The sequence below is a fragment of the Eumetopias jubatus genome, unplaced genomic scaffold (genome assembly GCF_037043125.1).
Source record: "Eumetopias jubatus isolate StellerSeaLion01/CBP00866 unplaced genomic scaffold, mEumJub1_p1.0 scaffold_1, whole genome shotgun sequence".
NCBI classification, from domain to species: Eukaryota; Metazoa; Chordata; class Mammalia; order Carnivora; family Otariidae; genus Eumetopias; species Eumetopias jubatus.
The window spans coordinates 64,776,332-64,791,423 of record NW_028274807.1 but is presented as its reverse complement, the minus strand read 5'-3'; the positions used below and the strand labels follow the sequence as shown (position 1 = coordinate 64,791,423).

At 47.8% G+C, this 15,092-nt stretch overlaps 1 protein-coding gene and 1 pseudogene across 2 annotated transcripts in view; one reads left to right on the top strand and one right to left on the bottom strand.

Annotated features, from left to right (window-relative positions):
* The window catches only part of GPR156 (G protein-coupled receptor 156), a 53,294-nt gene extending 38,455 nt beyond the window's left edge, over window positions 1-14,839 (top strand). For both annotated transcript variants that reach the window (XM_028110723.1, XM_028110722.1), the window contains exons 7-9: window positions 1,738-1,974; window positions 8,923-9,081; window positions 13,487-14,839. In XM_028110723.1, coding sequence (XP_027966524.1) covers window positions 1,738-1,974; window positions 8,923-9,081; window positions 13,487-14,839 — 1,749 coding nt within the window. The remainder of the gene's footprint in view (window positions 1-1,737; window positions 1,975-8,922; window positions 9,082-13,486) is intronic.
* On the bottom strand, window positions 7,928-8,770 carry LOC114214845 (small ribosomal subunit protein eS1 pseudogene; annotated as a pseudogene).
* Window positions 14,840-15,092: the final 253 nt, after the last annotated feature.

The window sequence follows — 15,092 nt, the reverse complement described above, 5'->3', positions numbered from 1 at the left end:
TTCCAGGACCCCCACCCAAGCCTGGCAACTGCCCTCACCCCACACTTCTCAGCAGTGAATACCGATGACACAAATATTAGATATGATTTACTCAAACACAAGTTATGGATGTGGACAGGCTTTATTCATACCTAGTTCCCTTTTGGCAAGAGTTTTGATGGAGTTAAAACATTTTAAAAGAATGAGATATGAACATTTCAAAATCATAGAATTAATTTCATTTACTTTTGATTAAATTACTAAGGATCCAGTTTGCCAGATGCCACCTGATGGTGTCAGTTACCCAAAACTCAAGCCCATTGGCCTGACTTTGTGTCTTCTAGTCATTGCAGATCTCAGGGTGGCCACCTTTGGCTCTCCAACCCCTCCTGGGACACTAGGCATTAGGGGCGCCCAGAAGGCATCCCTGCCATGCTGACTTCTTCACTGTCGGCACAGCCAGGCTTCCAAAAAATTATCTTTAGGGCTGTCCTTACAGATAGAGTTGGTCAGATCGTATGATTTCAGGGTCACTGGCAGATACCCTGCTGATGCCTGGCCTTGCTTTCATTATTAGTTCTCCCTCTGAATATCTATACTTCCCACCCCCACCTCAATCCTCATGGCATCTTCACATTCTGTGTGACAAAACATGGACATCTGTGTGCTTCCCTTAAATCTCCCTACCAGACTGAGCTTCTCGAAAGCTAGGACCACGACTTATTCTTCTTTGTAACACCTTTGCCTACCCTGCACCTAACATACTTTGTACATAGTCAGATGAACGTATGTTGAATCTATACATTATGTATTATTGATTACAGCTTTGATTTCTGTTTCAATGCAGCTCCCTCTAGGAGAGGCAGCACTTTAAAGTGCCGTGAGTAATTTTCTCTGTAGTACAAGTGAGAAATCTGAGAGCAGTTTTATTTTCATGGGAAAGAGGAAAGAATAGGGCACTGGGTTCCTGGTGGTGGGGGCAGGGAATGTCACACAGAGGATGAAGGGTATAGATGAAGCCTTTTTTGCCTGTGCCTGCTCCACAGCCTCGCTTAGGTCCCAGCCTGCCTTTGTTCTCTTTTTCCAATCTCCCATAAACACCCACTGGCACAGAGCCGCTGCTAGCCTATAGAGATCCTTTGTGTGAATTAGAAAAAGGCATCCCTTCTAGACAGATGCAATCTTGCAGGTGCAGAGCTTGGCAAGCAGATGGTGCCTTTGGGAAAATTAGCGGGGCGGGGGGGGGAAGCCCATTCCTCAGGGCGCTGCCCCTGCCAAGGCACACGGCTTGACAAGCAGACTACAGGGCTGTTTCTGCTTATACGTGCCCCTCAGCTCCACATGGTGCAAAACCACACAGCAGGTGTGGTAGTCCTTACCACTGACAGCACGGTGTGCCCGCTGCCCTCCGAGTGCCCAGCAGCCCGTCCTGTAGAGCTCCTTACCCACCTACACCATCCTGTCCTGTGCGCTGTCCCAGCAGAGTCCTGTCTGATGGCTGACTTGCTGACCTCCAATAAACGAATTCCCAGGGAAGGAGAGGAAAATCACATTTATTTTTAGCACCTATTAGGTGTAAGGGGCTGCCCTTAGGGTCTCCCCATGTGCTATCTTAGTACATCTTCATAACGACCCTTTAAGGTAGGTCCAATTATCCCTATTTTAAAGGGGAGGAAATTGGTCCCAACCCTCCTGCTCTTTGACACTGAGCCCATAGTTACGCTTCTCTCAGCGCCTGGTTCTCTCCTCCATCTCCAGGGCCTGCTACTGCTCTATGGTGCCTACCTGGCTGGCCTGACTGACCACGTCAGCTCTCCTCCCGTGAATCAGTCTTTAACCATCATGGTTGGGGTCAACCTCGTAGTAGTGGCTGCTGGGCTTCTGTTCGTGGTCACCAGATACTTGTACTCCTGGCCCAACCTGATCTTTGGACTCACATCTGGAGGTATCTTTGTTTGCACAACCACGATCAACTGCTTCATCTTCGTTCCCCAGGTATGCTCTAGGGAGAATTTCACAGGTTAGTCCTCTTGGTCATTCCAGAGGCTTCCCTGGACATGATAAACTGCTCACTTTGTTTTCTACTGAGACTTTTGGGTATCATTTATTGGAGAGTCAGAAGGAAGGCAAGTTCCTCGCGAGCGGGCTCTCTCTGTTCTTCCCTCCTTGCTTCTCCTGAAGAGGACAACTCTGCTCCACGTCAGCAAGGAGGGCAGGCCAGAGTGGCTGAGTGGGCACAGCAGCATGTTTCCAGCCCTGGCAGGCTGCCTCACAGATCAGCTTGTCCACCTACCCTCCCGTCGATTTCACTCATCCCCAGTACCCCCTTCTTGATAATGTCATTTCTTTCACTAGCCTGGGAGGGAGGAGCTTTTCTTTCTTTCCTTTTTTGAGATTGCAGATTCACCGAGAAAAACTCATTTGGAAATTTATGCAATTTAAAATGCTTTTTTTCTTTCTTTTTATTAGAAGAAAATATAGAACATTTCTTTTTACAATAAGGAGAAATAAAAACTGAATAAAAATGTGTTTCACACTATGGGGATTAAGAAAAAAAAAATCACACAAGGGAGGAAGATAGAAGCAGAAATATCCAGACAGTGAAGAGAAAGAAAGGGAGTCAGAGGGAAAGGAGAAGGAATCCATGGGCTCTGAAACTGATGTTAAATTATTCATGTTATGCCCTAGGGTACCACTGAGCCACATATATCTGAGTTAATGAACTTGGCGTTAGGCACCTGTCCTGTTTCCCCTCTAGATCTCTTTCTCTTCCCCCAAGGCCCCCCTCATCCCACTACTCCCTCTAGACTCCATCTTGATTCCCTTTGCTGTTTGAAGTTGACTACGAATGACTTCATGAGGGAGCTAACTGATAATTAAACTGTTGGCAGGGGAGGGTTACAACTGCCCTTTGGGGCCTGATGGTGTGACACAGGCAAAGGCCTTTACTCTTCTTCCCTTTCATAAATTCTCAGTAGAATATTCTACAGAATAAACAAATATAGAAAAACCTGTGGCAGCAGCACTAAAAACCAAGGATGGGTATTGCATCTCTGCTAAAAACTAAAGGAATTTTTGCTGCAATCTCTATGTTATAAGAACTAGTTGGAAGGAAGCCATGAGAGCTGAGGCTTATTTGTCTGGGGTGTAGCAAAAAGGGTGGTTCCTCTCTGGGAGATGGGAAAAAGGGAGTAGGCAGCGGTCTTTTGGTGGCCCACTCCTTAGGCTCTGTGGCCAATGTTGTTGATTGGTAACCCATCCATCCATTGCTAACCCCTTTCTTCCTTGCTCATCTCCACTACATAGGCTGAAAGAGCTCAACACTTGCTTTACCAACCTCCGTTATAGCTAGTGGTGCCCATGTGATACCGTTTTGAATACCAAAGTGTTCCTGGAAGACTTATGAGAAAACTTTTGCTTTCCTGAAAAAGCAAAACAAAACAAAAAAACATCTAGAGGCATGGCTGGCATCACCTATTCTACCTTCTTCCTACCTTGAATGTGTTTGTGATGCCTGGAGCTATGGCAGCCATCTTGTGACCATGAGTGAAAAGCAAAGCAAATATATTTACTGTACTAGGAAACTATAGCTCTTCTCATGTAAGACTATAAATTCAGGAGGAAAGGACCTATGAAGAGATTCTGCAGTTCATGAGAACAGGACCACAAACTTCTGAAGATTTGGAGAAGCTGCCTTCCCCTGAAGTAAAATAGTTTTTAGAAGAGATCTGATTTGTCTTGTCAATGGGATTCAAAGGACATTGCCTCTCTTCAACTCAAGTGAACCATCATGAAAAGGACATAATCTTAGATCATGAAATACTGAATAAGGATGAAAAAATATTGTGTTAAACTTAAAATTCCAATAAAAGCCTTGAATAGACAATTGGACATGGCAAAATACTGAATTAGTGAATTAATTTAAGGAAACAGAAAACAAGGAGACAGATAAAAAATGAGAGACTAGTTAAGAAAATATGGAGAACAGATATAGGATACAACGTAGAACTAGTAAGAATCTCTGAAAGACAACAAGATAATTTGGGGCAGAAGTAATCACCTAGGAACTGTTAGAGGAAAGCCTTCCTGACCTAAACAAGACCTCTATCTGAAAATGGAGTGAATCTGCAACCTCCATGATGTGGCCGTACTTGTAACTTTCCCTTCACACCCACCTCTGTCCCTTTCTCATCCTGAGCCTCAGACGCAAGACTTCCACTGTCCCTGGTGTTTGAATCCTCAGTGGTAATATTTAGGTCCACTCCCATCTACACACAGACATAAACATGTAGGACAAAGTTCAGCTTGGAATCTCACTTCCAGCTTTGACCTAAGCAACAAGCACTTGGTTTGTTGAAGTGGGAGTGAAAATAGAAATATTAGGGGGTATAGGAACTGGGTGGACAGACAGTGTGGGTCTTTCTCTTTCCGTCTCTCTGACTCACCCCCCCTTTTCCCTCCTAGCCGTCTTGAGCTTCCATTCTCTTACTCTCTTTCCTCTTCTATTTTCTGTCTCATGCTTTTTCTCCTCTTGAACCGACCATGATCTAAAACCAAAAAAGATATGTTATAATTTATTGTAGTTTAGGTGTAGGGGAGTAAATGCTATTTCAAAATATAAAAGTAACTGAGGCTTGTCAGTTTTTTGTATGCCTCTGAATTGATTTTCTTCTCTGGCTCAGTGGCCTTTGGTAGAAGAAAGGTTCTCCTTGTGATACCTGCACTGTGTCTTCCAGGAAAATAGGACAGCTGAACAAATTTGGAAAGGTGTGTGAGGAGAGCTATATGGGGAGGGGAGGCAGCAGGAGGTGGACTGCCTTCTTGTGGCCAAGCCTTCAGACTGGACTAATGGGAGGGGCTTACGAAAGCCGAGGCACAGATACGCCCAGGGCAGCTAGGTGGCGCTAGAAAGCTGAGTGAAATGGATGACATTGCTGAAGAGGCAAGTGGGCCAAGTAGCACTCTACACAGGCCCTCAGGAAATGCCTAAGTGTTTATGCCAAACACTGAGGTCATCCCCAGCAATGAGCCAGCCTCGGCTTTTGTGACCTGAACGTGACCCAACTCTATATACATCCCCCCTCCATCCCTCTCACTCTGAGAGGCAGGTGGGTTCTGAGATAGGACATGTTTTTTTTTTTTCCTCTGCATCCCCCAAATGTTTCATCTGCTCCTCCATGAAGGTCTTTAGGAATTTCTACTCTGTCTTATAGTCCTCTGTATACATCCATCCCAGTGCCCCCTAGCTTTCTAGAGGAAAGCTTCCTTCATTTGTTCACGTATCTGCCCATCCCTTACTAACTGCAGGAAACATGTAGTTCAACACATGGCCCCACCTCTAAGTCTAGTAGGGAGCAGACGTGAAAGGAATTATAATACATGCGTTAAGTGTCTGAGGAAGGCATGTTACCTAATGCTGAGGAAGGGGTGCCTCAGGCTGTCTGGGAACTCCGTGACACCTCAGGAAAGGGGTGTTTGGGCCCAGTCTCGAGGGAGGTATAACAGTTCACTGAGCAGATTGGGGAAGCACAGTGGGTGGCATTTTTGATGGGGGAACACCATGACCAGAGGCAGACATATAGGAGACAGAACAGGGTATGTTTGTGCACTTTGCATTTATTGAAGTACAAACTGAATCAAGGGGAGAGTGGCAGGAGGTGAGAGAGGCACACGGGCTGAGCTTCCGAAGGCCCTGGCTTACCTGGTACAGATTGAGAGTCAATCCCACTGTGTTAGTGTCCTACTGCTGCTGTAACCAATTACCAAAAATCAAGTAGCTTAAAACAATACACATTTATTATTTTATAGCCCTGGAGCTCAGACTTCCAAAATGGTCCTTATTTGACTAAAATCAAGATGTCAGTAGGTGTGTGTTCCTTCTGGAAGGTCTAGGGGAGAATGTGTTTCCAGGCCTTTTCCAGCTTCGAGAGGCTGCTTTCATTACTTGACTCATGGCTTCTTCCTCCATCTTCAGAGCCAGCAGTGTGGTACCTTCATCTCTCTCTCTCTTTCTGACCTCTGCTTCCACTGTCAACGTCTCTTCTTCTGACTCTCCTGCCTTCCTCTTATAAGGACTCTTGCGATGACATTGGCCTTGCCCAGATAATTGAGAACAGTCTCCCCTTCTCAAAATCCTTAACTCAGTCACATTTACAAACTCCCTTTCACCGTGTGCGGTAACAGATTCACAAGTTGCTGAGATTGGGAGGGGAAGAACATCTTTGGGGAAACATTATTCATCCCACCACACCCACATGGCCCAGAGGCTGAGAAAACAAGAAAATGCTTGCCTTCTGGAGGAAGTGCCATGGAGAGGTCCTGAAATTGTGACCTGGGGGTCATTTATAGCCATGGTCCAGAAAGCCAGAAGGGTCAAGTCTTAGGGACCAGCATCCCCACAAAGGGGAGGAGGAGGATTTAATCAAGGGGCACCCTGGCTGTGCCCTCCAGCTTGGGGTGAGACAGCCCAGAAGCCCTGGTGGTACCCTTACACCAATGTTGAGTAGTTCTTCCAGCAGCCCTGCACAGAGGGCTCAGACTGGGGGTGCTGGGGGGAGAGAAAGGTAAAGCTATGCTGCTAAGGAAATGAGGGGGCCCTGGGAGGGAACAGAGACACTGCAACACTGCTAGGGTGAGTGCTAGGAGAACCCTGGAGGTCTGCTCCACCCACTGAAGACCACAGAGTGACCCCGCGCGGTGCCAGGTTCCTAACTCCTGAGTCCCCAGCTGAGCTGACAGCCCCTGGGGAGGGGGACTTCGAGAAGGGCATCCAGAGGGGAGGGTCCTAGCCTGACCCAGCACAGATCACCCAGACTCCTGATACCATAAAGGACTCGTGCTAAGTCAACAGAGGACCCAGGAGGACTTGGGTGAGAATTTTTTGCGGTTGATGGTGGGAATTTATAATCCTATCCACTTTACCAAATTTGGGTTACACTCCATAGTCAGAGCTTAATAAATGTTTGCTGAGTAAGCAAATAAATTCCAGGATCCCTGTGAGGCTCCCCACAGACCACTCAGCATCCTATCTAGAGCCAGCGTACATCACTAGGACCCTTAATGATGAGAATTCCTTAAGGGAGAAAGAGAAGCATCCAGAACTGCTACTCCCCTCACCCCCCCCACCCCCAGGCTTCACATTACTGGCATTCACCACATGGAGACAATATCCCAAAGGCCCAGGAACATGCCCCCATTTGTGAATGTTCTGTATTCACTTCCATTCTTAAGAAATTAAACCAGCCCGAGCTTCCACAGATTGTTTCTCAAAACCAATTTCTCCTGAAAAACCCTCTGTAGGACCCCCCACAGTTCCCAGTCTCTGTCTTCAGCAGCCGTGCTGAGGAGATGTGGTGTGGCACAGGGCCTGGTGACAGCTGGGGCCGTGCTGCTAAGTAGCTGTGGGGCCTGGAAAGGTCATACTCCTTCTGAGTCTTTCCTCATTTGTCACGTAAAAAGGACAGTCAACTCTCAGACCTAATGTTCTGTCATTTCTATTGAATTTTATTGACATTTGTGGTTTTCTATCTGTCTGAGACTTGATTATTGATTTGGGCAAGAAGTCCTCCGGCGGGGACTGAGCTTTCAGTAGCAGTAAGCACACAATTACTTCACAAATGAGAATAATTAAGAACAGCTACTCACAACTAAAAGCAGTTTCATTTGAAACATACAATGTTTAGATTGCCTCACCCTGTGAAAGCTCCTAACCTCTGGCTTGAGAATATGGCTCTAGAAGCGTACTTCAACTCTGGTTCACCCCGACGGAGTCTGGCCATAGGTAGGTAGGTGGGTCAAGCTAAGATGATTCTATCTTATTGACCTGTCATCTTCTTCGTTTGGCATTGTTTAAACTAAGAATGACCTTAACCTTCTCTATACCTTCTGTCATTGCTGTCTGCGAACTTTCCAAAGTACTTTCTTTTTTAAACATCACAAATAATGATTTTTTTATTTGTCACCATTAAATGTCTGACTTTTAAACAGATTCTTGGACTGGTGGCTCATATCCATCAGCTCGTTCAACTTTAGCACCGGTCTCATCCCCAGTAGCTTTTCCAGAACTACTACCTTCACCATGAAGCTCCATGAGCTTTCCCAATTCAAACTTGGGCTTCTTCAGCATTTTTACTTTTCTAATGAAGACATCATGAAGTGGATAAATAGACTGACAAGCCTTTTCTATATCTTTTCCGATGCTGTCTGGAATCAATTTATTGACCACTTCTTTCAAGTCATTTGTTTGCACCTCTCGGGTCATGATTTCCATCATCTTTTTCCGAATTTGACGGACCTGTTGGTGCTGAGCATAAGAGGTCTTCCGAATCTGATTATTGCGTTTTTTAGTAAAACCAACACAAAATAGACGAAGCAAATAACCATCGGTAGTCTTGACATCAACATGAGCTTCGATCATGGTCTGCCATTTTTTGACCATGGAGCGCATTTTGTCACGGGTAAGATCCATGCCATGGAAATTAGTCAGGCAGTTTTTGCCCTGAACATCCTCAGTAATTAGCTTGAATTTTCTAAATGCAACTTCATCATTCTGCAAATCAGCAAGGCTCACTTCAAAAACCCGACCTTTGAGGCCATCAGATGCGATTTTGGTTCCTTGAGTTCTTGTGACTAATGTTTTTCCAATATTTCTTATATTGAACATAGCTGGTGCTTTCACATCATACCAATCTTTCTTAGAAAATGGATCAACCACTTTCTTCTTGGCTCCCTTTTTGCCGCCTTTCGTAAGGCGCTTGTTCTTGCCGACCGCCATGGCGCTGCTCAGGGAGCCAAAAGGTCCAAAGTACATTTTGAGGAGAGACTAGCTTATACGTATGTGTGTATCTGTGACACTCTCATGCCTTGATGGTTTTGAAAAAGAGGGAGAGAATGTGTTTCTGGGAGTGTAATTAAATAAATAACATGTGTTCTTTTATCTAACAGCTGAAGCAGTGGAAGGCATTTGAAGAGGAAAACCAAACAATCAGACGCATGGCCAAATATTTCAGCACTCCCAGCAAAAGCTTCCAGACCCAGTATGGTGAGGAGCAGAACTGCCACGCGGGAGGAGAGAGAAACTCCATGGACAGACTCCTCACAGAAGTAAGCTAGACCCCTGCCTGGTGGATTCTCTGTCAGCAAAACTCCAGTCATGCGTGGTGGACCCCAGGTGTCTCATGGCTAACATTCTTTCTTATTCTTCAATTCCCCCACTTCTCTCAGCCCCAGGCAGAAAGCTCAGCATTTCCCCAGGGACCCCTCCCATCGCTGACCTCACCCACTGCATTCATCCACGAGCCATATGTGTCCCAGGCATTGTGCAAAGTACTGATGAACAAAACAAATACAGTCCTTACCCTCATGGAGTTCACAGTCTATTGGAGGAAATAGATGTTGATCAAGTAAACAAATGTATAATTATAAACTAAATGTAAGAATTATGAAGGAAGGGGTGCCTGGGTGGCTCAGTCAGTTAAGCGTCTGCCTTTGGCTCAGGTCATGATCCCAGGGTCCTGGGATTGACTGTGTTGGACTGCCTGCTCGGTGGGGAGTCCGCTTCTCCCTGTCCCTCTGCCCCCTCCCACTCGTGCACGTTCTCTCTCACAAAAATAAATAAAATCTTAAAAAAAAGAATTATGAAGGAAGAAATCATAGTGGTAAGACAGAATAATGGGTAGTGAGGGCAAGGGAACCTAAGTTAGAATGGTCAGAAAAGACTCTCTGAGCCAAGAGCTGAAGGTTAAGTACAAATTGGCCAGGTGCAGGGAAAAGCATTCCGAGCAGGGGGAACAGTGTTGTAAAGGCCTTGAGCAGTAGTGGATCCTAGCTTCTTCTGTATGATGCACATTCTCTTTTCTTAGAGTAGTACCCTCATTTCCAAGATCTCATGGGGCCCATTATTGTCCTTTCCAGGTTTGAATGAGAGATTTCAATCATCCTACCAACCCAGAAAGTGTCCAAAATGGGGTGGAGGGCTTAATAGGGCCTCTGAATATCATAGTAGCATCAGGAGAAGACTGGGCCAACCCCGAGCCCCTTTTTCCTCTGTTCTTGAGCCAGAGTTGGCACCTCTCCCAAAATTGGGCGGTGTGATATGGGCTTGAAGAAAGCACCTGGAAAAGCTTGAGGCTGCACTGCCTCAGAAAGGAGGCATAGGACTCAAAGGAATCAGTTTTTCACACTCACTAACTTATATTTCATACTTTTTCAGCACAGGACACACCTGAGTCGGTGCTATGTGGGAAACTACACTTATTTGTAACTGGCCTGACACCTGGGTATCAGTTGTCCCTGTGTGAGACAACGGTGCGATGGGGACCTAGGGAACACAACCAGGGAAGGCATTAACCTCCCCAGGCACCCCCTGCCTGTGTTCCTCTACTCCCTCACCATGCCCTCAGTCTGGAGCTCTTGAATCCACCAGAGTAATACTTCTCCATTTCTTTACTATTCATGAAGCATTCAGGACCTTATTTCAAAACCAGATTCCTTCCTACCTGGCCAGGGAATAAGTAGCATTGCCTTTGATACTCTGTGAAGTCTTCAAAGAAGGATTTTTTTTTTTTCCAGCTAAACAGAAGGCTGGAAACTTGGCGAGAACAGCCAGGATGGTTTTTATTCACAATCAGCTAACGTTGGAACAGCCAAGTGGCCTGACTCTTTAGCCTTATGGTAATTTGTGACGTGCTTTTTGTATTTCTGCCATGCTACCCTGTTTCCCACGCAGTAACTGAATCTGCTCTATCCAAAAAGATGCTTTGAGTCTGCGGAGGAAGGGCCCTAATAGGGAGCAGATGCATAGGCAGTAAAATCCTGGCCTCCTCCTCCTGCGGCCCTACACCTGGAACATCTTTCCCAGAACAGGCCTGAGGACAAGCAGCCTGTCCTAGGGCCCCTCCACAGGCCTAGAGAGCTTCCAGTATCTGGGTCTCCAGTTCCAGCACGGGAACTGGTAGATAAACACAAGTATCCCTCCTGCTTCCCTATGCGCACAGACCCTGACTCCAGCTCCCCGGTTGCAGGTCCCCTCTGTGCAGCCCCCTCCTCAGCCCCCTCTGCCTCCTCTGTCGTCTTCTTGCTTTCCCATGAGGTGGACAGTCCGTCTCCCCACTCTTGCCCTCCTTGGCCCTAGGGCCAGAGTTCCTCCAGAGGCTGTTTGGGCAGCATGTATCACTGACTTGCCAGGCTGTGGGAAGGACAGCAGACAGAACCTTCCCAGAGGTGGAAGAACCTCCCTTGTACACTCTGCAGCAGAGGAAATTCACCTACAAGGGGGTGACTCCATTTCTCCTCATAGCCTGCACTTTGTAAAACACACCAATGGATGTTTTGCTTCCCCAGATGTGCCAAAAGTAATAATTAATAAGCTCATTTAAACGTAGCTGGCGCCGTAGGTCAGATTTCGGTCTCACAATGGCAACGCCTCACACCACGCCTTTAATTAGTATGCAGCCCCAGTGAAGACAGAGTCCCACTTCCTTTTCTGGAACAAGGGAAATTTACTGTTTAGGCTGATGTTTCTAAATCCATCACCAGTCAGCTTCAGATGTTTGGTTTGCTGGGAGAAAAGTATTCTTTCCAACTCAATGTTTACCCTATTTTTCTACACTCAAAGGAATGGGGAGCACAAAAAGTCAGCACTTGGAGTTTACTTGCTGGGGTACTTGTCATCAGCTGGTGGCTCCCCCCTAACTCCGTGGGGCAGTGGAGACCCCTAAAGGGTTTCAGGAGGAGGGACTGGTGAGGAGGAGGAGGGTTAGGGTCCCTCCTGTGCAGTCATGCCTATGAGATCCTCAGAAAGATATCTGGTACCACCCAGATATCATGAAGAGCCCAAATGAATGTCATCGTGTTACTCATCCACTCTGCTCCTGGTGAGTCCTTGAGTCATCTACGCTTCCCCGGCAACGCCCCGGCCTCACCACTCTGCAGGTGAGCAAAGGGAGGATGGGGAGGCAGGAGCTCAGCTTGCGAGCCCCTTCCGTTTATTCACCAGTTACTCACTGGTCCTGGACTCTCTCCTGATGATAAAAGAAGAAGACTCAGCCGGGATGGACCTGGAGTACCAATATTCGGAAAATCACCCTCGTGCTTATAAAGAGGGAACAGGAGGTCCCCTTGGAGTCGCTGCCAGAGGACTATTGCTGGACTAGTTCACTTAAGTTACTGCTCCCTTAAAGGGTCACTTCTGGGCAACACTCCCATATCAACTTGAGAAAAAAACCACAGGTTCAGTCCACAGGCGACTTGTTTCAGGTAGCCAAAGGAGGGAAACACGCTTTTATTTCTAGGGCACAATAAATGGATTTCCAGATGCTCATCCTCAGCTTCTAGAGAGGATGACCACAAAGAGGCCGCATTTTGGTATTTGGACAAGCACTTCCTAGAATGCAATGTTTATGTTATTACTCCCAAACCCTGGACCCTGTATCATCTGCCCCAAGACCATCACTTCTCCTTTGGACTCCACTACTTTTGAACATCAAAAATCTCAGAAGATGGACATAAGTTCTGAGCTAGACAATCACCGGCTGTACCAGCAGAGGATGTTCAGGGCACACCCAACACCATCCTTCCTCCTGCTTCATGCCCCCCAGTCTTACAGTTAGGGCGGGCACACCCCTGCAGCCCTCACCTGCCAGCCCTCCTGAGTACAACCTGTTTGTTGGCTCACAGCCGTGCAGCAGGTAGGCTGCTCCCCGGGCTCAGTCATCTCCTGGGTTCCATGCTAGATCTACTAGATCAAGCAATCAGAGATTTAGTCCCAACTATTCTAATAAAAAGAAAAAAAGGTTTCTCCAGTAATTCTGGTACCTGCCCTCTTTAAGAGCTACCGACAGCTAATGGCGCCACATGGTAGCTTTGGCGCCCGCCCCCGAGGTCCCGCCAAGGGAGGTGACGACACCAACTTGAGAATCCCTGTTGCACCCGTCCCAACCCCCAGCTCGGGTCTTGTCTCTTTGGTGCAGGAATCTCCACTCTTCTCTCTGTTCTTCCCAAATGTTCTAGTCTGTTTAGCAAGAGGCAAAATATGTATTTCCTCATTCATTCATCCCCTTGAGATATGCCTGAAATTCATCTGTATTTTGCGCAAGTGTGACAAACCCCGAGTTGGGCCATCTCAGACATTGTCAGAGTGGTGTCCCACGGAGCGGCCTGACCCTCTAAGTTCTGAGGAAAGGGGAGAGGGGCTGCCGCAGCCAGCAAACAGCTAATACTCTGCCTCCTCTGACCTCCCTTCTCACCAACAAAGCCACACACTCAGTGGATGTAAGGCAGGGATTAAGATCACCCCACAATAAATCATGGCTAACCTTTACTGAGCACCATGTGTCAGTTATTGTGCTAAGCACTTCATTCACATCCCCAGAGCCTGAGATCACCAGCTGACATGCAGAGGAACTGGGATTTAGAGCAAGGTTCTGATGCCACGCTTTCTCCACCATGGGAAACAATGTAAAAACCCTCAGAGGCATCCTTTATTGATGGTTTCCCTTTTATTTTACAGAAAAATGCTATGATTGAAAGCCTGCAGGAACAAGTAAACAACGCCAAAGAGAAGCTAGTCAGGCTGATGTCAGCTGAGTGCACCTTCGACCCCCCAGAGTGGGCTGTCTCTCCGGCCTCTTCCCACAGCAAGAACACCCTGGTTGCAGCCTCTGCCCACAGCCTGGTAGCTCAGGGGCCTTCAGAATGCGTCTCTGGCTCTCAGAACGATACCAGTGTGGTTGCCCAGGACTCCCAGAGCACCTCAGTGCCCTCCTCAAGTGTACAAAGCCTGGAGCAGGCTGTGAAGGACACCAGCTCCTCCCCAGGGCAGAAGGAGAAAATGTCTAACTTGAAAGACGTTTCAGATCATTTAAATTTGGGCTGCAGCCAGAAGCCACGGCCTGAGCAAAGCCAAGGTGCAGAAAGGCGAGACCAAGTACCCATGAACCCCCACCAGATTCTCATACCGGGGAGAGAAGGCCCCATTCCCCAGAGACAGGGGCAGCTGGAGAACTCAGAGGAGCCCCAAAAGCGGCTGTCAAGGGTCAATTCAGTGATCAGGGAGAAGCTTCAGGAAGTCCTACAAGATCTGGGCCTGGGCCCTGAGACTCCCTTCCCCTCTTCCCTGTCCTATCCCCAGCAGCCCTGGAAGAGCAGTGCTGCCCACAGCTTCCAGAAGATTCCCCTCGCCAACGAGCTGGGCTTTAGCCCATACATGGTGAGGAGAAGGCGGGCAGCAATGCGGGCTCGCTCACATTTTCCAGGCTCTATACCTTCAAATGTGGGGCATCGTGCAAATAGGGCTGTTTCTGGGGCACACAGTGGGCGGCTAAGTGTGCACAATAGGGACAGTGACTGCCCGGATCCCCAAACTGCTGATTCCAGAGTCCCAAATCCCTCTTCCAGGAAGACTTCACTACTCCGCGATCCTCAAGGCAAGCTGGGCACTGTGGAGGGCAGCAAACAAAGCCAGACAGAGCCCCAGGGTGCCAGAGGGAGCCATGCAGCCTTTCCCCACCAGCCTTCTGGCTCGGATTGGGCACCGTGTCCCGCTGCCCCACACCTATCCAGAGCCTCACCAGACATTCCAGAGCAGCGGCAGCTGCTGCCCCTGGGATTCCCACGCTCTCCCTCCATGTCCCCTCCATGCAACTACCTTGACACTGAGTCCAGCAGTTCAGACGAGTTCTTCTGTCACTGCCACCGGCCCTACTGTGAAATCTGCTTCCAGAGCTCCTCTGATTCCAGTGACAGTGGCTCATCAGACAGCGACCCTGACCCTGCTAGGGGGCTGGCTTCCTGGGAGAAGCTGTGGGCCCGTTCAAAGCCTATCGTGAACTTCAAAGATGACCTGAAACCCACACTGGTGTGAAAAGCAGCAGAGTGGGTCTGGATATAGAGGTCGGTTCAGGACAAGCCATACCAAGGCCTCTAGATGGAAGGCCAGTTTTGGCCTTCAGGAAACAGGATGGTGCCCTGAATTGATCAAGCTCTTCCCATGTTTCAGCTGTGCTTACTCGAGCTCTGTGTGTACTCGAGCACTGTGCTACCTTGAGCTCTCCTCCATCTATCAGAAGAGGGGTATTGCCTGTCTTGTTACTACCTCACAGCATTCCTATAAAAGA